Here is a 24,865-nt window from a genome sequence, read left to right as displayed (position 1 = left end):
TCTATAGGAAGCTCTCCTCGAACGAGGCAATCAAGGAACGGGACCCGCTAGTCTGTGCCCTGGTTGGCCTCGGGAGGCTTCGCGTTGACTTCCATGGCCTCGAGCTCGGCCACGGGGGCCTTGGTGACAGAGGGGGCCTCAGGCCTGCGATGGGCTCGACTTGTGGGCCCTCTCCTGCCGCCGAGGCGTAGTCGACGGAAGGCTTGTGGAGGTCTCTAGCAAAGACATTCGGGGGGACCGGGGCCCGTGCCGACGCCATCTTTGCCAGTTTGTCCACGGCCTCATTGAATTTTTGCGCAATGTGGTTGAGTTTGAGACCATCGAACTTGTCTTCTAGGCGACGTACCAACTTGCAATACGCCTCCATTTTGGGGTCATGATAGTTTGACTCCTTCATCACTTGATCGACGACGAGCTACGAATCGCCCCGTACGTCGAGACGCCGTACTCCAAGTTCGATGGCGATCTGCAGGCCGTTGATTTGGGCTTCGTACTCGGCTGCGTTGTTGGAGGCGGCGAAGTGGAGCCGAATCATGTAGCACATGTGCACTCCGAGGGGTGAGATGAAGAGCAGACCCGCGCCTGCCCCGGTTTTCATCAGGGACCCATCGAAGTACATGGTCCAGCATTCCGCCTGGACTTGAGCAGGTGGCAGTTGGGTGTCGGTCCACTCCGCCACAAAATCGGCCAAGACCTGAGATTTAATTGCTTTCCGAGGCGCAAAAGACAAGGCTTCCCCCATGAGTTCCACGGCCCACTTGGCTATTCTACCCGAGGCCTCCCGGTTCTGGATTATGTCTCCCAGAGGGAAAGACGACACCACGGTCACCGGGTGGGACTCAAAGTAGTGACGCAGCTTGCGTCGAGCCAAGACTATGGCGTAGATCAGCTTCTGGATGTGGGGGTAGAGTGTCTTAGTCTCGGAGAGTACCTCGCTGATGAAGTAAACAGGTCGTTGGATAGGTAAAGCATGCCCCTCTTCCTGCCTCTCAACCACTACGGCCACGCTGGCCACTTGTGTCGTTGTGGCGACATAGAGTAAGAGGGCCTCACCCTTGGTTGGCGGTACCAGGACATGAGGATTGGTGAGTAGTGCCTTGAGCTTGGTGAGGGCTTCTTTGGCTTCGGGGGTCCAAGAAAAGCGTTCGGATTTTCTCAAGGGGCGGTACAGAGGCAAGCCTTTTTTGCCAAGGCGCGAGATGAAGCGGCTCAGGGCCGCAAGGCATCCCATAACCCTCTGCACTCCTTTGAGGTCTTGGATTGGTCCCAAGTTGGTCACGGTCGAGACCTTTTTTGGGTTGGCCTCGATGCCGCGCTCCGAGACTATGAATCCTAAGAGCATGCCTCGGGGGACCCCGAAGACACACTTCTCGGGGTTGAGCTTGATGCCCTTCTCTCTGAGGCATTTGAAGGCTATCTCTAGGTCATCGATGAGATCACTGGCCTTTCTGGACTTGACCACGATGTCGTCCATGTAGGCCTCAATGGTTCGCCCGATGTGCTCGCCAAAGACCTGGGTCATGCATCGCTGGTATGTGACCCCTGCGTTTCTAAGGCCGAATGGCATAGTCACATAGCAGTACATGCTGAATGGGGTGATGAAAGAAGTCGCGAGCTGGTCGAATTCTTTCATCTTGATTTGATGGTAACCGGAATACGCATCAAGGAAAGATAGGGTTTCACATCCCGCAGTGGAGTCAATGATTTGGTCGATTCGAGGTAATGGGAATGGGACTTTTGGACACGCTTTATTCAAACCGGTGTAGTCTACACACATCCTCCACTTCCCATTTTTCTTCTTAACTAACACAGGATTGGCCAACCACTCTGGATGGGACACTTCCTTGATGAATCTGGCTGCCAAAAGCTTCTACACCTCCTCGCCGATGGCCCTGTGCTTTTCCTCGTCGAAACGGCACAGGCGCTGCTTCACTGGTCTGGAGCCGGCCCGAATGCCCAAGGCATGCTCGGCGACCTCCCTCGGTATGCCCGGCATGTCCGAGGGGCTCCATGCAAATACATCGGCATTCGCGCGGAGAAAGTCGACGAGCACGGCTTCCTATTTGCTGTCAAGGGTGGCGCTGATCCTCAGCGCTCGGCCGTTAGAGCAGGTGGGGTCGACCGGGATGAGTTTGACGGCCTCTATGGGCTCGAAAGTCCTAGCACGACGCTTGGAGTCAGGCGCCTCGCTGCCAAGTCAGTCGAGGTTGACGATGAGGGTCTCGGCCTCCACGAGAGCCTCGGCGTACTCGATGCATTCGATGTCACAGTTGTATGCATGCTCGTACGTGGACTCGACAGTGATGATGCCGTTGGGGCCCGGCATCTTGAGCTTGAGGTAGGTGTAGTTGGGGATCACCATGAACTTGGCGTAGCACGGGCGCCCTAGGATGGCGTGATAGGTCCCCTTGAACCCAACCACCTCGAAGGTGAGGACCTCCTTGCGGTAGTTGGAGGGAGTGCCGAAGCAGATGGGTAAGTCGATGCGCCCGAGAGGTCGCATGCGTTTCCCTAGCACGATGCCATGGAAAGGCGCGACATCGCCTCGGAGCCATGACTGGTCGAGCCCTTGGAGTTCCAGGGTGTTGGCGTAGAGGATGTTGAGGCCGCTGCCTCCGTCCATCAACACCTTGGTGAGCCGGGTGTTGCCGATGATCGGGTCAACGACGAGTGGGTACTGCCCGGGGTTTGGGACGTAATCAGGGTGGTCATCCCGATCAAAGGTGATCGCCTCCCGAGACCAGTCGAGGTATCGGGGAGTGGCCACCTTAACCAAGAAGACCTCCCGACGCTCCCTCTTTCGCTGACGTGCCATGAGACACGCTGAAGGCCCGCCAAAGATCATGAAGGCATTGTACACCTCGGGGAACCCATCGTCCTTGTCGTCGTCCCTGTCGCCGGCGCCCTTCTTCTTGGCATCGTCGTTGGGGAGCCCGAGCTTGGCGTAGTAACGTCGGAGCATGGTGCACTCTTCGAGGGTGTGCTTCACCGGGCCCTGGTGGTAAGGACAGGGCTTCTTCAGCATATCGTCAAAGAGCCCAAGGCCTCTGACAGGGCCTCGGGGATTCTTGCGATCTGTGGCTACGATGAGACCGGCCTCGAGGAACTCCTGCTTCCCCTAGCGACCCTTTTTCTTTTTCTTGAGGAGGTGGGGGCCGAGGCCCCGAGGGCCTCGTCCCTCCGCTTTCCCTTGGCATCATTGTCGGGGAAGATGGCCCCGACAGCCTCTTCGCCCTAGGCGAAGTTGGTGGCGATGTCGAGGAGCGTGGCCGCCGAGGTCGGCATGTTTCGGCCTAACTCTCGGACCAGGTCCCCGCAGGAGGTGCCGGAGAGGAATGCCTGGACGATTTCCGAGTCGCCGACGCTGGGCAATTCGGTGCATTGCTTGGTGAAGCGTCGGATGAAGTCTCGGAGAGACTCGTCCGGCTTCTGGCGACAACTCTTGAGGTCCCAGGAGTTCCCGGGGCACACGTATGTGCCCTGGAAATTCCCGACGAAGACCTTTACCAAGTTGCGCCAGTTGTGGATCTGTGAGGGAGGGAGGTGTTTGAGCCAGGCTCGCACCGAGTCTGACAGGAACAATGGGAGGTTGCGGATGATGAGTAGGTCATCGTCCGCGCCGCCTAGCTGACAAGCTAGGCGGTAATTGGCAAGCCACAGCTCAGGGTTGGTCTCGCCGCTGTACTTTGAAAGGTTGGCCGGTTGCCGAAACTGGGCCGGGAAGTGAGCGCCGCGGATGGACTTGCTAAAGACTCGAGGGCTAGGTGGCCTAGGAGAAGGACTGCGGTCCTCCCCACTATCGTAGCGACTGCCTCGGTGCGGGTGGTAGCCTTGGGCGGGCCCCTCATTGTCGTGGCGCCGTCGCCTGCTGACCACATCGTGGTCGCCTTGTGCCTCGCGTCGGTCGCCAAGGCGATCGTGCACTAAGGGGGCCTTGTTGGCCGTTGGTGCCCGAGCAGGCTTGGGACGAACCGAGGCCTCTCTACCCTACCAAGGCGATGCCGCGGGTAGTTCCGAGGCGCCTCCGCGCCGTCTAGAGGCGGAGCTTTCGGCCTGCTGTACCGCGGCGGTCTCGGAGCTCGCCGTGGACCAGTCGCCCCTCCGTGGTAGAGGGCTCGGGCATAGTCCGGAGTAGCATTGCTGCTGCCGCGACATTCTGGCTAGCGCGATTGAAGATAGGGGGTTGCTCGCCCCCTATGTCGTTGTTGATGCGGTGGTTGACGTTGCGAGCCCTCCGCCGGGCTGCTCCGCCATCACCGCGACCCCGCTGCTCTTGCTCGAGGGTGTCTCGGAGCTGCTGCAGAAGGAGTCGGTCCTGCTCGACCTTGGCCTGGAGCTCACGGAGCTGCTCTAGGTCAAGGCGTCGAAGTTCCTCGTGGACAGGGTTCTCGTTCCGCGCTGCCGAAGGCTCGATGCGTGGAGGTGCGGGGTCGCCTGCCCCCTCGCGGGGCGGGAAGCGACTGCCTGCCCCTTCGTCCTCATCGCCCGCGCTTGGCATCCCGAACTCGACGTAGAAGCACTCACGAGTGGGATCATAAGTGCCTTCGTCGTCGGAGTCGGAGTAGCCGAAGCAGTAGTCGCTCGCGGCCAGGAAGCGGCGCATGGCTTCAGGGTCGCGAAGCCCGGAGAAGTCTGCTCCGGCCCACGCCTCATCCTCCTCTGAGGAGTCAGCGTGGGTGTGGGTCGAGGTTGTGGCGCCGAGGTCGAGGGCGAAGCGTTGGTGGCGTCCTGAGGGCTCCGCGTGAGCGGAAGCGTAGGCGGAAGCATAGGCGGCGGCATTTCTCAACCCGAAGGGGTACGGGGATGGTGCCATCGCCGGGCTCCGCTCCGTCGGAGTCGAACCCTCAGGAGGTGGCGGGGCAGAGCTTGATGACGGGGCATCGCTGCGCGCCACCGGCGTCTTTCCCTTGCCTAGGCTTAAGCTGGACAGGTCCCCAACTAGGGACTACGTACCAACGGCCGGGCATGGGATACCGGCGGAGCGCGGTGCGTCGCCCTGAGCTCGCGCGGTGTCGGGGTGGTCCCGCTCACGTCGTGCCTGGCGAGCGCGACGAGAGCGGCGGCCCGGGCGTCGTCTGCCCCTGGGCTGCTTGTGCGTGATGTCGTCATCGGTGGTGGGGCTCTGGGTGTGAGGAGTACCATATCATACTCAGATCCTAGAGACATGAACTCTAGGCTCCCGAACCAGATCACCATGCCGAGACGAAGTGGTCGCACGGTGTCTGCCATCCGGAACTTGTTGGGATGATGAAGCTGACACGCAGTATGGCCCCTACCTAGCGTGCCAACTGTCAGTGTTTTGGGTCGGCGAGCCCTCAACCAACTAGTGAAAATGTACTGCATGCCCCAATCCTGGATGGTGATGCAAAGAGACTCCTCGTCCGAGACCTCACGTGCGGGGCCTCGAGCGAGGCGGAGAATCGGTTCCTCGTCCGAGACCTCACGTGCGGGGCCTCGAGCGAGGCGGAGAATCAGCACCTCATCCGAGGCCTTACGCGCGGGGCCTCGGGTGAGTCGGGGTACTGTTCAAGGTGGGCCGGGCGGTCCAGCCGAGTCTCGGATAAGGTGGGGGTTTGCCGGTAGTTGTCTCTTGGCTTCGATTTTTACAGGGTCTAAGCGATTTTTTCAGTCCTTGCTTAGGAGACCCTTTTTATGGTACCCGACAATACTTATTTATCAATTTGAATATGTTGACATACTAATATTAAGATACTCCAGATCTTTACTAGTAGTGTCTTAACTAAAACTCTAGTAGCTGGAGAACATTTGATTGTACTAATAAGCTGTCGAGGCTACACGGTTACACACACACAATATATATATATATATATATATGGAATAATCATACTGCTTTGATTCCCTTGGACATATATGACGTTTGAATTGCATGCATTCTGTTGGCTATTTCTTTCATGTTCATTCGCTCGCTTGGTATCGGCTTGGTGCAGGAAAGTGATACTTGCAGCACGGATACCAAGCATTGATGAACCGCATTTTCTGATACCTCCTTTGCCCCAGAAAATTTCTTGCATTCTTCTGTTAGATGAGCATCGATGACGTGAAAAAATTCATGTGGAAAGTTGCCATCCACAAAGTCGACAATGCTGACTTCGTCTTTAAACATAGGATCTGTGGGTCTCCTTCCTGTCACCATTTCCAGCAGTATTATCCCAAAACTATAAACGTCGTCCGAAGTTGATGCACGACGACCACCTGCCGCGTACTCTAGAGAGAGAGATAGTTAGTCAACATTTAATTCTTTCTGTATTACATATAGACTGAAAATATGCGGAATTAAGCGAGCAAGAGGAATTGGATGAAGCAGTGCAACCGGACACCAAACTCCCTTTCAAATGATTCCAATCATATGTACCTGGAGCGATGTATCCGATAGTCCCCTTCACACCGACTGAGGAACTCATTAAATCAGTTGGTCCTGACAAAGAATCTTGGTAGAAACTTGCAATACCGAAGTCTCCTAGAAGAGCATTCATATCACTATCCAGAAGAATATTGCTAGGCTTCAGATCACAATGGATAGTTGTCCTTCCACAGTCGTGGTGTAAATAGTCCAATGCATCAGCTATGTTAACAGCTATGCTTAATCTTTGAGACAAGCTCAAGGGTTTGTGACCTTTGTCGCCCCCTTTGTAATGTAGCCATCTATCCAGGTTCCCATTAGCCATGAACTCATAAACTAAAGCTTTAAAGACACGGCCTGTATTGTCTACCGTGGAGCAAGCAGTTATGATGGGAAGAAGATTTCTATGCTGAATGCTTCTTACCACTTCACATTCTTTCAGGAAACTCTTCTCTGCTCCATGCGTCAAAAACCTTCACAGCCACCTCCATCTTACCAGCTTCTTTTAACTTTCCTCTAAACACTGATCCATAGCTTCCTCTCCCAATCAAGTTAGATTCAGAGAAGTTAGATGTGGCTTGAGCTAGATCATTATAAGAAACCTTGAGGAAATTCTCTCGGAAAGAAGTTGATGATGATTATCTTCTTGGCATCTTTTTCACAAGGAATAAAAAGTATACCAGCAATACGAGTGACATGAAGCCGAATATCGGGATCAACACTCGAATCAAATAGTACCCTATATGTGTATTCTTATGAACGGCTGAGCATGAAGGCATGTGGAGATCTATCCCTCCTCCACAGCGGCGGACCCAGAAAATATTTCAGGGGGGCTGAACATCACTGCTGTTCGATCTTAAGTCTCAACCCCCCTACACTATAGAACTTTGCCTAACAATTCATGTGGGCTCCACAGGGGTTCCACTGCTCCGATCTGGGTAGGGGGGCTTGAGCCCCCCAACCCCCACCCCGCTAGAACATTCTGTTTCTCGGTACTTCTCCACTTAGATGATTATATGAAAGGTCTAGCTTGATGAGGGATTCCAATACATTTAGAGATGAGTTAAATGCATCAGAGGTCCATTAACTTGTGAGAATGTTTCAGTTAGGTCCATCAACTTTCAAAGTGGCTTTTTGGGTCCATAAACTTTGTACGCCGTATCAGTTAGGTCCATACCTCTCCACGTTGGCTTCTCGTGCTGATGTGGCATGATGACGTGGCCATGCGGGCGTGCAGGTGGCTTCCTCCGGCAGCAAGTTCTCCTGGACCTCCGGCGCCACCTACGAGGGTGACTTCACCCGGTTCCTGAGGGTCCTGCTGGACAGCGGGCAGCGTGCGGACGTGACGCTCGCCGTGGAGAGGAGCTGCCCGTTCGACGCGCACTGGCTGGTGCTCGCCATGCGCTCGCCGGTGTTCAAGGCCAAGTTCTCCTGGGACAGTAGGGACAACAGCCTCGAGTGGTTTAGGGTCCACGACGTGAGCGCCCCCGTGTTCAGGGCCATGCTCCACTTCATCTACACGGACGAGCTGCCCCCAGCGGACGAAGAGGACGGCGGCGAGGAGGCGGCCGCCGCCTCCATGTCCATGGCGCAGGACCTGCTGGTGGCTGCGGATCTCTATGGCCTGGATAGGTTGCGGCTCATGTGCGGATGCTGTGGGAGCGCGTCCGCACAGACGGCGTAGGGAGCACGATCTCGACTCTGTCGCTGGTGAACGGCCGTGACAACTGCCGCGAGCTCCAAGACCTGTGCATCGGCTACGTCGCCGACGACTGGGAGGCCGCGGCGGCGACGGAGGAGTACCGGGAGCTCAAGACCAGTTGCCCCGCTCTCCTCAGCGACGTCCTCGAGGACGTCATAACGAAGCAGCTGCTGCATGTTCGGCGCCCGCCGAGCCCATCATCAGGCATCGCCGCCACGAAGACGACGACGCTGATGTAGACGAGCGCGTCGGTGTACAGGGGCACCCCGTGCTGGATGGCCTCCAGCGTGGAGTTCCAGCAGCAGCGAGCGAGGTAGCACCCCACGGCGGCGTGGCAGAGCACGTCCTGCTACGGCACCCAGTCCACGAGCTTGCCCCGCCCCGCCACGCGGTCCGCGAACCTGTCGGGGAGCCCCTTGCGCTAGGACGTGTCGCGCTTGAGCGCCCACAGGAACGGGCGGCCTGTGCCCTCGAGCCCCAACGCCAGCTCGCGGACCTTGTCCGGGCCGATCGACCCCACCCAGCTGCCGAACGAGACGTACAACACCGACCCGGCCCGCTGCACGTCCAGCCACCCGATGCACATCGAGTCCGCGTGCCACATGCTGGGGTTCTTGTTCCCGTTGCCGTTGCCGCACTGCTGCTGCCGCTGCGGCTGCTGCTTCGTGCGCTCGCCGATGATGCCACCCGGCAGCAGCGCTCGGGCCGACCGAGAGGACACGCGGGCCCTACCGTGCGAGGCGGTGCGCGTCGTCGTTCTCGTTCCCAGCAGCTGCTAGACACCCGGCCTCGGCCTCGGCCCGGAAGGAGTGCCTCGCGGCGGCGCTTCGTCCCCTCCTCCAGCTCCAGCGTGCCCGTGGCGTTCTCCGACGTGATCAGCTCGCACAGCAGGTTCTCGCACAGGGGCCGCATCCTCTCCACTAGCTGGTACCGCTTCGCGGCCACTAGCAGATCGCCGGCCAACCGCGCCATGCTGCTCGACGACGGCTGCTTCCCGTCTCCGGTGGCGCGCACTAGGTCGTCCATCGGCGGTAGCTCGTCCATGTAAACAAAGTAGAGCAGGGCCTTGAAGACGACGACTTTGATGCCCTCGATCCATATCATCATCTTCCTGTCCTTCTTCTTCTTCTTGCCCTTCTTGCTCTTCACCACCTCCGCCCATGTCTTCCACAGGAGGGCCGGCGCCCGCTCGTTGACCACCAACGTGTGCGCCTAGAACTCGCCGTCCTCCACGGAGAAGGTGACGTCCGACCCCACGCCGGTCTCCAGCAGCCGCTCGAGGTGCCAGGAGATGCTGGGCGGCGGCACCACCATGTCCTGCTCTAGTGCCAGCAGGCGTGCGCGTGCGGCGGTCATCGTCATCTTGCTGGCCACCACCTGGAACTCGAAGCTGCACACCTCCGTGAGGCTGTCATCGGGACCCACGAGACATGAGATGGTCAGGTTTCTACATCCTTCGGCTGGCTCATCGTTGGTGTACTTGTGGCAGAAATCGGCCATGCAGCAGAAATCATTTTCGCTCTCGGACTCGGAGACAGAGCTGCTGCCATCACCGATGGCGATGCTCCCCGACGCCTCCAAGACGACATTGGGATCCATGGGAGTCATCGCCACCTGCAGCTGCAGCAAGACGGTTTCGTGCCCGTTGTGTTCGTCGTCGTATCCCGACGGGTAGCACAGGATCTGCCACTCATAGCCGCCCACCTTGAAGGCGCCGGAACGGATGAACTCGCCGTTGCCGTGGGTCTTGCGCACGTCGCTGTGGCCCAGGACGGTGAACTGGTGCCTGCCTCTCCACACTTCCGACGGCCTGTACACAGACGCGCTCGTCTGCGTCGGCATCATCGTCTTCGTGGCGGTGATGCCTGATGATGGGCTCGGCGAGCGCTGAACATGCAACAGCTGCTTCGTTATGACGTCCTCGAGGACGTTGCTGAGGAGAGCGGGGCAGCTGGTCTTGAGCTCCCGGTACTCCTCCGTCGCCGTCGTGGCCTCCCAGTCGTCGGCGACGTAGCCGATGCACAGGTCCTAGAGCTCGCGGCAGTTGTCGCGGCCGTTCACCAGCGACAGCGTCGAGATCGCGCTCCCTATGCCGTCCGTGCGGACGCGCTCCCACAGCATCCTCTCGCACATGAGCCGCAGCCTGTCCTGGCCGTAGAGATCCGTAGCCACCAGCAGGTCCTGCGCCATTGACATGGAGGCGGCGGCCGCCTCCTTGCTGCCGTCCTCTTCGTCTGCCGGGGGCAGCTCGTCTGTGTAGATGAAGTGGAGCATGGCCCTAAACACGGGGGCGCTCACGTCGTGGACCCTAAACCACTCGAGGCTGCTGTCCCTGCTGTCCCAAGAGAACTTGGCCCTAAACACCGGCGAGCGCATGGCGAGCACCAGCCGATGCGCGTCGAACGGGCAGCTCCTCTCCACGGCGAGCGTCACGTCCGCACACTGCCCGCTGTCCAGCAGGACCCTCAGGAACCGGGTGAAGTCGCCCTCGTAGGTGGCACCGGAGGTCCAGGAGAACTTGCCACCGGAGGAAGCCAACTGCACGCCCGCATGGCCACGTCATCATGCCACATCAGCACGAGAAGCCAACGTGGAGAGGTATGGACCTAAGTGATATGGCGTACAAAGTTTATGGACCCAAAAAGGCACTTTGAAAGTTGATGGACCTAACCGAAACCTCCTCACAAGTTAATGGACCTCTGGTGCATTTAACTCTTTAGAGATTGTGGGATGCTGCCCGACAAGTTGTTGTGTGAAAGATTTAGTTTATGCAGGCTCTTCAAAAGTACTGTTCATACGCAAAATCGCCCAGAATGATGAAAGTTGAACTTTTTCAAGAGTTAGAGGGCCAAAGTTATCCGGTTTTGAAGTTCGAAGTTGAAATCTATACTTTGACGATAGTTGGAGGGTGTAAATTATACTTTACCCCTCTTTAAATTGCCAAAACTTGTCGGGATGCTTCCTGTCAGAAAGTTTTGGTCCATTTGCATACTCACTAGTTCACGACATTGGCCCAATCAATCAGGTATTGGCCCAGTAAGCTCATTGGAAGAAAGATCTAATTTAGAGAGATGTTCAAGGGTACTAATAGGAGTCATCGCCACCTGCAGCTGCAGCAAGACGGTTTCGTGCCCGTTGTGTTCGTCGTCGTATCCCGACGGGTAGCACAGGATCTGCCACTCGTAGCCGCCCACCTTGAAGGCGCCGGAACGGATGAACTCGCCGTTGCCGTGGGTCTTGCGCACGTCGCTGTGGCCCAGGACGGTGAACTGGTGCCTGCCTCTCCACACTTCCGACGGCCTGTACACAGACGCACTCGTCTGCGTCGGCATCGTCGTCTTCGTGGCGGTGATGCCTGATGATGGGCTCGGCGAGCGCTGAACATGCAGCAGCTGCTTCGTTATGACGTCCTCGAGGACGTTGCTGAGGAGAGCGGGGCAGCTGGTCTTGAGCTCCCGGTACTCCTCCATCGCCGTCGTGGCCTCCCAGTCGTCGGCGACGTAGCCGATGCACAGGTCCTAGAGCTCGCGGCAGTTGTCGCGGCCGTTCACCAGCGACAACGTCGAGATCGCGCTCCCTATGCCGTCCGTGCGGACGCGCTCCCACAGCATCCTCTCGCACATGAGCCGCAGCCTGTCCTGGCCGTAGAGATCCGTAGCCACCAGCAGGTCCTGCGCCATGGACATGGAGGCGGCGGCCGCCTCCTTGCTGCCGTCCTCTTCGTCTGCCGGGGGCAACTCGTCTGTGTAGATGAAGTGGAGCATGGCCCTAAACACGGGGGCGCTCACGTCGTGGACCCTAAACCACTCGAGGCTGCTGTCCCTGCTGTCCCAAGAGAACTTGGCCCTAAACACCGGCGAGCGCATGGCGAGCACCAGCCGATGCGCGTCGAACGGGCAGCTCCTCTCCACGGCGAGCGTCACGTCCGCACACTGCCCGCTGTCCAGCAGGACCCTCAGGAACCGGGTGAAGTCGCCCTCGTAGGTGGCACCGGAGGTCCAGGAGAACTTGCCACCGGAGGAAGCCAACTGCACGCCCGCATGGCCACGTCATCATGCCACATCAGCACGAGAAGCCAACGTGGAGAGGTATGGACCTAAGTGATATGGCGTACAAAGTTTATGGACCCAAAAAGGCACTTTGAAAGTTGATGGACCTAACCGAAACCTCCTCACAAGTTAATGGACCTCTGGTGCATTTAACTCTTTAGAGATTGTGGGATGCTGCCCGACAAGTTGTTGTGTGAAAGATTTAGTTTATGCAGGCTCTTCAAAAGTACTGTTCATACGCAAAACCGCCCAGAATGATGAAAGTTGAACTTTTTCAAGAGTTAGAGGGCCAAAGTTATCCGGTTTTGAAGTTCGAGGTTGAAATCTATACTTTGACGATAGTTGGAGGGTGTAAATTATACTTTACCCCTCTTTAAATTGCCAAAACTTGTCGGGATGCTTCCTGTGAGAAAGTTTTGGTCCATTTGCATACTCACTAGTTCACGACATTGGCCCAATCAATCAGGTATTGGCCCAGTAAGCTCATTGGAAGAAAGATCTAATTTAGAGAGATGTTCAAGGGTACTAATAGGAGTTATGTCACCCTGTAGATCATTGTCATTAAGATATAACTCTATGAGTTGTTGAAGGTTTGCAAAGCTCGGTGGTATGTACCCATGAAGATTGTTATAGCTAAGGTCCAAACTTTGGAGGTGTGGAAGAGTTCCCAAGCTATCTGGTATGGAACCCTCAAATTTATTTTCGTTTAGGAAGAGGTATGATAACTGAGTAAGATTACCTATAGAGGATGGGATGGGCCCACTGAAGTTGTTCGATTGTAGACGTAGAACATTTAGGCTTTTTAAATTTTCAATCCATCCATCAATTGCACCACTAAAATTGTTTTCACCTAGCGCTAGTTTAGTTAAAGCACTAATGTTCCCTATGCCCTGTGGAATTTCTCCAGATAATCTGTTTCCAGATAGTGCTAGCAATCGAAGGCTGGGGGATAGATTACCGACTGATTGAGGTATGGATCCCTGCAGTTTATTGTAAGCGAGTGAAAGTATTTGTAGAGATTTGCAGTTTGTTAATGCATTTAAGAATTCCCAGTCTTGATCGTCCCTTGCTACAAGCTGATTATACTGAAGATTTAGGAAAGTCAAGTTTGAAAGTTTTCCGAAAGAAGTAGGAGTTTTCCCTGTGAAATTGTTAGATGATAAATCTAAGATTTCTAATCCTAGAGCATTGCCTAGGGAAGCTGGGATGGGACCTTCAAACGTGTTGCAGATTGTGGCATCTCATCAGGCACATGCTCGCTAGGAGGTGGGGAAGAATGTGGCATCTCAGGAATGTGGTGGTCACGAGACGGTGAAAATATCTCCCAGACCTCAACAACTCGCTCCAAATTTGGGAGAGGGAGAGGCGGCGAAGAAGCAGTCAATATAATGGTCCGTTTGTGCCAGAGGATGAACTGCCCCATAACGTCTCCAAGTAACACCAGCCCCTCGGGAGTTGCGTAGTCTATCCTCTACTGCATGAACTCGGGCTTCACGATATACACCTTGACCTTAGTGTAGTCCGGCGGTATCTTATTATTGTGGTGTAAGCCACCAGGAGGATATGCCACACCCGTTGCCACCTCCAACATAGTGTTCTGCCGGCCGCTGAGAAACACCAAGGTGCAACTAGTTGGTTCCTGTATGCGATCGACGGAGGTTGTGGCTGCAGTGGAACCTTGGCTGCTAGAAACTTTCGGAGGGCTGCCAACTAATGCCAGTTCTCCCGGTGGCGTCACTAATATCCGTGGCTCTGTAGACAGTCCTTGCTCCTCAGCGCCTTCACAACTAGAGCCTTCACTTGGAGCTCAAGATTAGTCTCCCGGTCTCTGCCATGTTTCTTGTGCATGTGCCTGTCCTCTTCGAATCCTTGCTTCCAGGTCATCCTTTTCTCTAGCCCCCTGGTACGGCTTGTGTGCTCCTTGTTTCTCAAGCTAAGGCTAAGCTCGTCCCTCTCTCTCTCTCAGGATTGAATAAGCCTTTCTCCTTGTCTTCAGCATAGTTCAGTATCCTTGATACTGCCTCTTAGGTCTCCGGCTTATCAAACTTAAGATTACCACCGGATGATTCTATACTCCTCGTATATATCCAATTCCTTGAGCGTACCTTCAAATTTGTCACATCGATATTCCCAGCAGTTGCGGCCTCTTCGTCCATCTTTCTAAACTGCTCTTCCTTGGTATAGTAGCCATTGGGGCCTAGATGATGGTGGTGTTTGTTCCTCTTCGCCAGCTCGGTGTTACGGACATTGAGCTCCAATGCAGGACCAGGCGTATGCCATGAGGGCCTAGATGCAGGTCAAGATATTTTGCGCTGACGTGCAACCCAGGACCAGGCGTATGTGGTGCTGACAAAACTCAGCACGTGGAATGGTCTACCAGTGCTGGATTTTCATTTCGAGGTCCGATTTGCCTTGGAGAATGATCGTGTGGGCGTGATTTTTTCTAGCTTATATTCGACATGGTAGTGGGTCAAGTCAATTTGTATCTAGTATACAGTAATTAGAGGGTCCAAAAGATTGTCCACGTTAACTTCACGAAACACGGCCAAAAAAAAATCTCAAAGTTTCCACAATCGTAGTCATAAACTTCTACACTTTGATTTGGTAGATTCTAGTTAATATTACTAATAATAGCGATCGTATCTATTGTGTTTTATAGAAAACAATGCCTATCTCTCCAACTATAGAAAATAAAAATACATGTAGTAATCCCTTAACTTCTTTATCTAAATTACTCATCCCTACAGTTATGAAAGATAATTTAAAAATAATCCCTTCAAATTTGAATCTAAGTTACCCACCTCAGTCATTACTGAAGATAATTTAAAATAAATCATAAATTTATATATAAATTATCTATCTTTATTATTATAAAAGATAGAGAAATTTTACAATTCATTGGGCGAGATCAGACGGTGAAAACATAGGAGGTACCCAACTGAAAGTATCTGAAGGTACCAAATAGGTGGGGATAGTACCAAATTATGTGGGACCGGTACCGAAATACGTGGGACAAGATCTATTTTATATTTTATATTTGAATAAAGGGTAAATCAGTCATTTCATCACTGCCATTCAAGGACAAAAATGCGACTCCCAGGTCTTTTTTTTCAGAGGGGTAGGTCTTTGCGTAAGGCCGCGTGCACTGGATCGCCAGCAGGAGGCCTACTGCGAATGCGTAGCATCCCCCTGAGGCAGACTCCGTCATGTCCTCACTCGGGGATGAGACGTTCACGTCCATCCCGCTGCCGCCCCGTGCCTGCGGCAGGTCGCCGGTATCCGCAGCAGCTTGCCATCGTCATCGGCAGTGGCTACTGCACAGCTATACGAGGAGAGCCTCGAGCCCGTTGGCCGGCCGTGCGAGGACGTCCTCTTCACGTCGACGTGGCTCTGCGCCGGCTTCCAGCTCGCACGCTCGGGAGGCTCAAGTCTGTTTGCCGTAGATGGCGCCCCGTCATCAAGAGCGACCGCTTCCTCTCAGCACACAACGAGCACCAGCTGCGGCTCGCTGCTTCATCTCCGTTGTCTCTTGCAGACCGCGTCATCTTCACGTGCTGCCCGCCGCTTGAAGATGAACCCGCTGTGCCTTTCCGCTCGTGCTTGGCGGCTTCGCCTTTCGTGATACCGTGCCATGGTCGACCGATCCATGACGTCTAGTTCAAGGGCACACACTCAATTACTAAAATACCCACAATAATATATTTCTTAATTAATTACATAGAAAATAGAAAAAGATGAAAGTATCTAAAGGTACTATGGTACTTTTCCAACCATTGTAAAAGATCTCTAAAAGATAATGCAAAGTAACCCTGTAATTTGCATCTAAATCATCAACATATATCATTATGAGTGAAAGATAGTATTAAAGATGGACATGTTCCACCATTAACAAGTTATCTAACTCGGCAGTTCGCAGGGAAAAAAAACTCTACCTTGCTTTGAGTGGTACGGTATGTTTTAGTTTTTCACTCTCTCTCTCCACGCAATGCTGCTGCTGAATGTGGCACAAGCAACGCCGGAACACGCCGTTCTATATGAAAAATTGAATCCTACTTTTCTTCTATAAACAACATTTTGACTATGTAGTTTATGATTCCTACTTTTCTTCTATAAACAACATGCACTACTACAAAAAGTATTTCTACGGGCGGCTGGTAACCCTTTGTAGGGGCGGTTTGCCCAGCCGCCCCTACGCAAGGGTCTCTATAAATCATGCATTTGTAGGGGCGGTTCCCAGGCCGTCCCTACAAATCAATTTGTAGGGGCGGCTGGTGTTTCCAGCCGCCACCAGCCGCCCCTACAAATCGATTTGTAGGGGCGGCTCGTATTACCAGCCGCCCCTACGAATCGATTTGTAGGGGCGGCTGGAACCAGCCGCCTCTACAAACAGGTATTTGTAGGGGCGGTTCAATCTAGAACCGCCCCTACAGTACGTTTACCCGCAAAAAAAAAATCAAATTTACAATTCAAAATCGCGTTGTCGAACGTCCCACGACCAACGTTCCGAACTGCGTTCGCGTTGCCGAATGCCCCGTGACCAACGTTCCGAACCGCGTTCGCGTTGCCGAATGCCCCGCGACCAGCGTTCGCGTTGCCGAACACCCCACGACCGCGACTACAAGCACAAGAGTATTCTATAAACTACAATTACATGTCCAATTCACAAGAATATATACAATCCATCATTAAATATACAAATTACATACACATTGTTATCAACGTCCTAGAGCTAGCCTTTCAGTCTCACGAAGGTGTTGGTACTGAGGATTTGTACCTAACTCAGACTCTCGGTCATGGTAGGCGCCTCTGACGTGTACAATCTGGTCCAATATGAAGTTGCAAAGGTCGCCGACGAGCTCTAAGAGTTGGTCATCCTTGTATGGGTCTCTTTTCATTCCTTTCTCTTCTCTCCACTACAAGAAAATAAGTTTCGGTTTAGTATTTTATACTACGGGTGGAATAGCATTTTCTTACCTTCTACAACCTCTCCACCAAAAGATTTGAGACCAAAACCTTTCCCCCTTAGTAGAGCAATTTTTGGGAGGTGCCCAAGGCCTCCCCACCTTTCTTTCACGGGTTGGTGTGAGTAACCCGAGGAGGAAGAAGGTGTTGCATGTGTTTTATATGGGGGGGCATTTGTAGGGGCGGCTGGTGATTGAGCCGCCCCTACAAATCGGAGCTATAAATACGGGGCCATTTGTAGGGGCGGCTCAATCACCAGCCGTCCATACAAATAGCATTTCCAGGGGCGGCTGGTGATTGAGCCGCCCCTACAAATCAGACCCCATTTGTAGGGGCGGCTCGTATCATCAGCCACCCCTGCTGTTCCATTTATATGGACGGCTGGTGTCTGGGCACCCGAGCATGCCACTGTACGGGCGGCTCCATCACCAGCCGCCCCTACAAAAAATCGAACCGTTGCTAAAAATCGTTTTTACGTAGTGATGGCATGAAGGCTCATGCAAATGCATGGCTCCTCTACACAGGCCTGGGTTGCCATTGAGTGAAACAATTGTCGCGTTATTGAATACACCATTTCTTGCTATTTCACCTTGGAAACCATTGAGATGGATCTAGTTTAGTGAGAGACTAGATCTTTTAGACAAGCTGGGATGGGGGCTCACAAATTGTTATGGGAAAGATTGAGCATGCTCAAGCTCTTTAGATTGCTGAAGGTTATTGGAATATTTCCTGTAAGAACATTTTGGTCCATTCGAGTGGTATCTATATGTTGAAATTAACCCATTTCTGGAATTCCTCCACTAAATTTGTTTGGTGAAAGATCTAGTTTGGTAAGTTGTCTTAAGTTACCAAACTCAACAGGTATGATCCCTTGGAAATTGTTATATCTTAGATTCAACATCAGCATTGGTTTGGGGTTTCCCAAGCTAGGTGGTATAAGACCGGTGAATTCATTTTCTGCAAAAGACAAAATTGTCAATTGCACAAGATCGTGAATTTGTTCCCATGGAGGTATGAACTTTATAGTTTTGTCAGCTTTCTTGTCCATTCTTCAGTTGTACCAGTAAGATTGTTAGCATCAAGTGCGAGTTCGGCTAATCTACTAAGGTTTCCAATGCCTTGGGGACTATTCCTGGTAGATAGTTTCCAGCACCCATTATTAGTTTTATGAGTTTTGTGGATAGGTTAGCAACCGAATTTGGTATGAAACCTTGGAGATGATTATTAGACAACGACAGGAACCTCTAAAGATCCACAATTTCTTAGGTCCTGGAAGAACTCCCAACCAGCACTTTCGCTTGCTTCAAACATGTCACTTTCAAGGTTAAGAATAGACAACCCTGAAAGTTTTTTTTGAATATGCTTGGGATTTGGCCACTGAACCTATTATTAGATAGATCTAATTCTATTAGACCTGAAGCATTGCCTAGGAAAGCTAGAATGGTGCCCTCATACATATTTATTCCCAAGTATAAAGTGTTGATATACCAGGGAGTAGGGATGAAAGTGAACGGGATAGATCCTGTACCGACCGTATTTGTTTTCAATATATGATAGCGTTTTCGAATTTAACCAAACAGAGAAATTTGCCATTTTCAATTGGTGTCACAACCATTTTCAACATTTTTGTACTCATTAATTACTAAAATGTAGAAAAATCCCGTACCGATTGTTTTTGTTTTCTATATTGTAATATCGTCTATATATAGCTTGATTATTAGTAGTCAGCTTTAGAAGAGGAAGAGAGGAAGTCACCTGACAGAATGCTAGGAGTATGTAGGTAGCATAACTGCATACACATACAGAGTAAGTGCATAGTGGAAGGGTAGTGGGATCAATGTACGTAGTAGCATAACTGCATCTACAGAAGTGCATAGTGGAAGGGTACGTAGTGGGATCAAAACAGGGTCTATTATGAACGGCAGAGATTTAACTAGCCGATGAAATGGAACGGACAATACTAATTAGATGGTGGATGCGTGGGCCAGGAGGGAACGATGACGTGGAGGGCCGTGGAATGAGAGAAATTGGCTAGTGGGGTTTTGATTAGGTAACTACGCTTTTTAGGTAGCTGCCTTTTTTCGGCTTTCACATCTACTTGATCAGAAACGCTCTAACCCGAGCGTCCGACATCCTGATGCTGCACCCATTCTCTGCGCCACCATCGCCCTTGTGCCCCCACCTGGCCCTCTGTGCGTCGCCACCTAGCTCCACATTGTCGGCGAGCTCCGCGCTGCCGGCGAGCTCACCGGTGACCTCCACGCACGACCCACCCACCCTTTGCATGCACCGCTGCCCGTGCTGCCCTCACACCCGCCCACTGTGCGCCGCCGTACAGCTCCGCGTTGCCGGCGAGCACACCGGTGACCTCCATGCGCCAACGAGCCTCCATTTGCGAAGCAGCAAGGAGATGTTTGCGTTGAAAGAGCATGTTGTAAACATATGTTTTAAGTGTGTCAGAGGTATGTTGCAAGTGTTTTATATCGATGTTACAAAAGTAGATGGGATGTTGCACATGTTGCAATGGCAAATACGCATGCTGCAAGGCTATGTTTCAAGTGTTTCATCTATTTTAGACGTATGTTGCAAATGTTTTATCTAGATGTTTCAAAAGTAAATCTGGTGTTGCACATGTTGCTATGGCTATACACGCATGTTTCAAACGTTTCAACTGCTTTAGACATATGTTGCAAATGTTTCATTTGGATGTTTCAAAAGTAGATCTTAGGGAAGCACATGCTACTGCTGCTAATGCGCCGCCGTGGGTCACCGCGCGTGCCTCATCATGTTGCTGTGTGCATGGGGGTGTGTGAAACAGAGAGGGCTCGGGGTGGGCCTGTGCATGCATGGGCCCGCGCGGCCTTCGGAGCAGGATTGGTGTGGGGCAAGGGAGCTAGATGCGTCAAGCGCGGGTAGGGGAGCACCATCCGACGCTGATTGATGAGTATCTACACACATCTGCAGTAAGCTCTTACTAGAGACTCGTGTTCCCAACACGCGTCCGCGAGAAGATTAAGAAGCATCTGTGTGAAGAACCATATCTTAGACGCTTGTCCTTTACCCACGTCTGTAGTAAGAATTCTACTACAGACGATGTTTGTAAATGCGTATGTGTGGAGAAACATAGTGCCGACATGTGTGCAGTACAAGCGTTTGTAGTAAGAATCCTACTACAGACGATGTTTATAAAAGCGTCTGTAGTATTTTTCTTACCATAGACGGGTCTAGGCTACAGACATGTCTGTAGTAAGAAAAATGCTACAGATGCGTCTATAGCCTAGACCCGTCTGTAGCCCACAGCACAGCCCAAATAGCACAGATATACATAGATCACAAATATATATACATAGATCACAGATATATATACACAGATCTCACAGAAATGACATATATGTTCATCTCAAAACTTAATTTGTTCAAAGTACACATATCACACACAATTCATAGCAGATCGATTGTTTATCACCAGGTTATTCTCACATGCTTATATCTCACAGCTCCAATTGTATCTCACAAGCTCCAAACATAGTTCACAGATCAAATAAACATATATACCATGCACTTCATCATGGTTTTATATGTGAACAATGAAACTCTCCTGTTTCGACCACCTACAAGGCTAGGGGTGTTGGAAGGTGACCTCAAATGCACTCCTTGGTCATGCAGCATGGCCATGATATCACTTGTGACCTTCTTGGTAATTTCTTCTGTCACTTGGCTTTTAACTTCTTCTTTGATGGCTTCCACATCCACATCACTTGCTGATTGCTTCCTCTTTCTGTACATGCCGACGCAGTCCGGCCAATGCTTCCAACCATAGTAACTAGACACACCTCGCACACGGCCTGTCTGTTCTGGGCTGCCCAAGAACTCTATGAGCACATCCTTTTCCTGAACCAAAGAGAGCCCTAAAGACGCAAGGGCTCCTTGCTTCTCTAAAATTAGCTTAGATACACTTTCAGCTGAATCTTTCAATCAACGAATCTCAGTACTTCCTTTTGACCTAACCAAAGTACTCCGTGCACGTAGAAAATTCCTTGGGTGGCAACCTGGAAATTGGTCCCAATGATTACTGATGCCTTGGGCGGCTAACTCCCTGTCCTCCTACTTCCACTTGGCAGCTTTCCCATCATACCCTCCTGTCCCCAGGTAGTGGTCATGCTTGTTCCTCTCCCAAAGCTTCTTGTACTTCTCACTTGTTTCCTTTGATTCTTCATTGTCCTTTAGTTTCACAAACGCTGCCCAATCTTCTTTCAGAATGTATGTGTGCTTCACCGTTGCATCCAACCCTTTGTTGATGAAATTGCGTGTAAGGTCGCTTTTGTGGGTTCTCCAACTCTTGGCTACCATCTACATTATCTTCTTACATGCTGTAGCCTTCAATTCTTCTAGAAACTCCAACCACGGCTGGACACACTCATCAAATATAATCATCTTGTCTTGTTCACTTAGTGAATTGAATGAAGGCAGGACCAAGGAGATCCTTTGTCTAGCAATCAGACCAACCAGCCTCCTCATTCTTTTCTGGGCCCTCTTCTCTGTGGGAAACCCGGTCAGAGTGAGCCTCATGACAGTTACCTTGTCATCTAGCTACCGGGTGACTATCATCTTTCTTGTCCAGGGTTTACAAGGAGGTTTAGATTGCTGTGCCTCTACATTAGCATCTCTCTCTTCATGCTCTGCAGTACCATCACTCTCTTGGTTCCTTGCATCCACATCTCTCTCTTCCTCCTCTTCATTAGCATCTCTGTTGTGTCCCTCCTCTCCAATGTTAGTTGGTTCTTCGCCTTCTCCTGCTAATGATGTCGTAGATGCGTGCTCAGACGTCTATCAAACAAAGGTGAGCAAGGTTGTTAGTGAACATGATAGAGCACTGACATCTAATAGTAACTAGTATTAGTATATCACAAAGCTGCATCTTACCATTCTGATAGGGACTGTAACAACAGTCAATAGCTAGCAGTGCAAACACCTTTCACAGCACTGCAGAGCCATGTTTGACACATATGCAGTGAAAACAACAGCAAAGTAGAGTATGAGCAAGCATCAGTATGACCCACATAACCAGATCATTAGTTTAGGAAGCAACAGAAAATACAACATTATGTAATACTAACTGAAATTCTCAGCTAAGTATGACCCACAAGAGTTTATACTCATCAACAAGCATAAGTAGAGTATGAGCAAGTGTTTAGTAATATAGCAAAGCTAGTAGTCCAGATCAATATTTACAACCCATTGTACATCATCTACATGATAAGACTAAAATTAATGTACAAGTTTAGGCTCTAGAAACCAATGCTACTAGTCTAGTATTTCATTCATGTCATAGGCACAAGAACATCTCAATCCACATACAAGCATAACCAGACATTCTAATTTTCAAAAATCCATCTACCGCTCCTTATCTATCTACTATACCTGACAACTATCCATCAAAAATCCCTCAACCAAAAACAAACAGCGACTCGATAATAGCCTTTCCTACTACAAATCCTTGGCTATTGCAAAATCACTAAGCTGCTACATCTAACTCAAGAAAATCCATGTTAGAACTCACCAGGTGGGGTCGAAGGAGGAGGCTAGCACTGTCGGAGAGGACAAAGGGGTTGCTGGAAGCGAAAGATGCTGTCGACCTATGGCCTCTACTCCGCTCACAGTGCCTCTAGAATGGCCACCGCCACGCGTAGCCGCTTTGGAGACAGTGCATCGTGCCCTGCTAGATGAAGTTGGAGACAATGGCGGAGGATTGCCTTGGAGCTGTCGGACCTTGGCGAACGGCATCGGAGACGAAGGCGAGCGGACGCTGGCGCATGGATGCGGACGGTGGGCAGATGCGGTAGCGGTGGAACCCTAGAATGCAGGGAGTGGACAGGGGCGAAGACGGCGGAGGCACACAGATGCGGCGGCGGCGGTGGGGAGCGGGCAGCGGATAGCGGAACCCTAGAATGTGGTTCTTGGATGTGAATGGACTTGGGGAAAAGGATATTAGAATGTCTGGGAAAAAATGGCAGGCAAAAGGAAATTTCTGACTAAAGACACGTGTGGCCAAGACGCGTCTGTAGCAATGAAAAAAACAGGTCAAAAAATTGTGTCCCACCCAAGGATCGAACCTGAGACCTGCAGGTCCAGAAGGGCATGTCTTTCCATTGTGCTATGTAAGGAGTTCGAACATAAAGTGGTTTGAATAATTTAGATAGGGAACACGATAATTTCCATTGGTTCAAAGATTGATGAACAAGTGTGATTTTTCTTTTTAATCTCTGGCTAAAATTTGTAACTAGTGTTTCTCCCTCATACTAACTTCAAATTTGATGATTTTTTCTCAATTTTTTTGTAAAATCATGCTCTACCCATTTATTGTGTTGTTACCGCTATTATTTTTGTTGTTTTTTCATGTGACTATGTTTTATCAATTTAAAATTTGAATTTCAAGAAATGGCAACTTCAAACAACATTTTGAAGCAATAAATGGTTTCAGGTGAAAAAGTTATCAACGATAAAGTTGTAGAACTGATCAAGATCTACAACTTTTATTTTGGTCATTTCTTCATCCGAGAAAATGATAGTAACATTGTTCACAAAATCTACATATCTCTTTTATAGTTTATGAAACCATATGAGAGATATGTAAAATTTGTGAACAACGTTACTCTTACTTTCTGAGATGAAGAAATGACCAAAATAAAAGTTGTACATCTTCATGAGTTGTACAACTTTCATGTTCATGACTTTTTCATATGAATTCATTTAGTGTTTCAAAATGTTGTTTGAATTTGCCTTTTTTATATTCAAATTTTGAATGGTTCAAACAGAGTCACATGAAAAGTTTTCGAAAATAAAAGTTGTAGATCTTGTTGAGATATACAACTTTTATGTTCATGACTTTTTCATCTGACATCATTTGGTATTTGAAAATCTTGTTTGAACTTCCCATTTTTTGAAATTCAAATTTTGAATTATACAAATAAAGTCACATGAAAAGTTTTACAAAATAAAAGTTGTAGATCTTGATGAGTTCTACAACATTTCTATTTTAGATCATTTACTACACTAAAATTGTATTCGAAGATTTGTAATTGAAATTATCAATTTAACTGCTACAGACGCGTGTTGGAAACACGCGTCGGCAGTAATTAATTACTACAGACGCGTGTATTAAAGGCGCGTCCGGAGTAGTTGTAACTTTCGACGCGTGTAGTCAAAGCATGTCTATACTACTACTTCCCTTCATATTCAGATCCGAACTGGCGCCATCCCTTCCATATAATTGCTGCCAACCTCAAAATAAAATAACTGGTTCCACCCAATCACATTGCCTCGCTCACTTCGCCACCCTCACACTACATGCTTTGCACCTCCGTACGTTCGCCTCACTTGCCACCGCCGCACTCCACCCCTCTCGCCTCATCTCCACTGCCGCCGCCCTTGGAGACGACGAGGCCTAAGAGGCGCCACTGCCGAAGGGACGCAGGGACTGGGCGGTTCGCCCCTTCCTCCATGGCCGCACCCTCGACGCCAGTGGCGGTGAAGATGGAGGACATCCCGGTGCGCCCGCCGGGGTTCAAGAAGAGGTATGGAACGACTTCTGCAAAGAAGGTCGTGCCCGCCTCATTAGTGGCGGTGAAGAAGAAGGGCATGCACTCTTCCTTGGTGGCGGGGCCCTCTTCCTCACTGGCGGTGAGGTCGGCGTCGGTGAAGCTAGCGGAGGCGAGGAGGAAGGCCATGGAGAAGGAGAAGGAGCCGATGGTCGTGCTAGAGGTGGACATCTCATCAGATAGCCTTTGTATA

General features: G+C 51.1%; 6 protein-coding genes and 1 pseudogene across 6 annotated transcripts; 1 reads left to right on the top strand and 6 right to left on the bottom strand.

Moving 5' to 3' along the window:
• Window positions 1-2,197: 2,197 nt before the first annotated feature.
• Window positions 2,198-2,623, bottom strand: LOC136470346 (uncharacterized). The gene is made up of 2 exons (XM_066468227.1): window positions 2,423-2,623; window positions 2,198-2,332 (listed from the first exon to the last, which is right to left on the bottom strand). Exons 1-2 carry the CDS (start codon window positions 2,621-2,623, stop codon window positions 2,198-2,200), a joined length of 336 nt encoding a protein of 111 aa, XP_066324324.1.
• A 3,219-nt stretch (window positions 2,624-5,842) lies between these two features.
• LOC136470345 (receptor kinase-like protein Xa21) lies at window positions 5,843-6,852 on the bottom strand (annotated as a pseudogene).
• Window positions 6,853-7,394: 542 nt separating this feature from the next.
• LOC136470344 (BTB/POZ and MATH domain-containing protein 1-like) lies at window positions 7,395-8,302 on the top strand. Its single transcript, XM_066468226.1, has 3 exons — window positions 7,395-7,439; window positions 7,599-7,949; window positions 7,994-8,302. The coding sequence occupies exons 1-3, from the start codon at window positions 7,395-7,397 to the stop codon at window positions 8,300-8,302; spliced, it is 705 nt and encodes a 234-aa protein (XP_066324323.1).
• Window positions 8,303-8,484: 182 nt separating this feature from the next.
• LOC136470343 (uncharacterized) lies at window positions 8,485-9,170 on the bottom strand. The gene is made up of 2 exons (XM_066468225.1): window positions 8,877-9,170; window positions 8,485-8,721 (listed from the first exon to the last, which is right to left on the bottom strand). The coding sequence occupies exons 1-2, from the start codon at window positions 9,168-9,170 to the stop codon at window positions 8,485-8,487; spliced, it is 531 nt and encodes a 176-aa protein (XP_066324322.1).
• A 105-nt stretch (window positions 9,171-9,275) lies between these two features.
• Window positions 9,276-9,905, bottom strand: LOC136470342 (BTB/POZ and MATH domain-containing protein 6-like). The gene has a single exon (XM_066468224.1). It carries the CDS (start codon window positions 9,903-9,905, stop codon window positions 9,276-9,278), a length of 630 nt encoding a protein of 209 aa, XP_066324321.1.
• Window positions 9,906-10,091: 186 nt separating this feature from the next.
• LOC136470341 (BTB/POZ and MATH domain-containing protein 1-like) lies at window positions 10,092-11,533 on the bottom strand. Its single transcript, XM_066468223.1, has 2 exons — window positions 11,168-11,533; window positions 10,092-10,601 (listed from the first exon to the last, which is right to left on the bottom strand). The coding sequence occupies exons 1-2, from the start codon at window positions 11,531-11,533 to the stop codon at window positions 10,092-10,094; spliced, it is 876 nt and encodes a 291-aa protein (XP_066324320.1).
• Window positions 11,534-11,581: 48 nt separating this feature from the next.
• Window positions 11,582-19,448, bottom strand: LOC136470340 (BTB/POZ and MATH domain-containing protein 1-like). Its single transcript, XM_066468222.1, has 2 exons — window positions 19,386-19,448; window positions 11,582-12,091 (listed from the first exon to the last, which is right to left on the bottom strand). Exons 1-2 carry the CDS (start codon window positions 19,446-19,448, stop codon window positions 11,582-11,584), a joined length of 573 nt encoding a protein of 190 aa, XP_066324319.1.
• Window positions 19,449-24,865: the final 5,417 nt, after the last annotated feature.

The sequence above is a fragment of the Miscanthus floridulus genome, chromosome 8 (assembly GCF_019320115.1).
Source record: "Miscanthus floridulus cultivar M001 chromosome 8, ASM1932011v1, whole genome shotgun sequence".
Classification (NCBI taxonomy): Eukaryota; Viridiplantae; Streptophyta; class Magnoliopsida; order Poales; family Poaceae; genus Miscanthus; species Miscanthus floridulus.
Note: the sequence above shows the minus strand (reverse complement) of the source record. Positions and strands in the feature narration are given on the sequence as shown.

Bases quoted from the DNA above. Each gene is read 5' to 3' on its own strand.
- LOC136470346 (XM_066468227.1), bottom strand. From the start codon at position 2,623: ATGGACGGAGGCAGCGGCCTCAACATCCTCTACGCCAACACCCTGGAA. The intron at 2,333-2,422 runs GTGGTTGGGTTC...ACCTACCTCAAG, and splicing joins AGGAGGTCCTCACCTTCGAG to CTCAAGATGCCGGGCCCCAA.
- LOC136470343 (XM_066468225.1), bottom strand. From the start codon at position 9,170: ATGATGATATGGATCGAGGGCATCAAAGTCGTCGTCTTCAAGGCCCTG. The intron at 8,722-8,876 runs GCACTCCTTCCG...CGCACGAAGCAG, and splicing joins GGACGAAGCGCCGCCGCGAG to CAGCCGCAGCGGCAGCAGCA.
- LOC136470340 (XM_066468222.1), bottom strand. From the start codon at position 19,448: ATGGAGGTCACCGGTGTGCTCGCCGGCAACGCGGAGCTGTACGGCGGC. The intron at 12,092-19,385 runs GTGAGGGCAGCA...GCGGGCGTGCAG, and splicing joins GCGGCGCACAGTGGGCGGGT to TTGGCTTCCTCCGGTGGCAA.
- LOC136470344 (XM_066468226.1), top strand. From the start codon at position 7,395: ATGAGGGATTCCAATACATTTAGAGATGAGTTAAATGCATCAGAG. The intron at 7,440-7,598 runs GTCCATTAACTT...GCGGGCGTGCAG, and splicing joins ATGAGTTAAATGCATCAGAG to GTGGCTTCCTCCGGCAGCAA. The intron at 7,950-7,993 runs GCGCAGGACCTG...TGGCCTGGATAG, and splicing joins CCGCCGCCTCCATGTCCATG to GTTGCGGCTCATGTGCGGAT.
- LOC136470341 (XM_066468223.1), bottom strand. From the start codon at position 11,533: ATGGAGGAGTACCGGGAGCTCAAGACCAGCTGCCCCGCTCTCCTCAGC. The intron at 10,602-11,167 runs GTGGCGATGACT...GCGGGCGTGCAG, and splicing joins CCGTCTTGCTGCAGCTGCAG to TTGGCTTCCTCCGGTGGCAA.
- LOC136470342 (XM_066468224.1), bottom strand. From the start codon at position 9,905: ATGCCGACGCAGACGAGCGCGTCTGTGTACAGGCCGTCGGAAGTGTGG.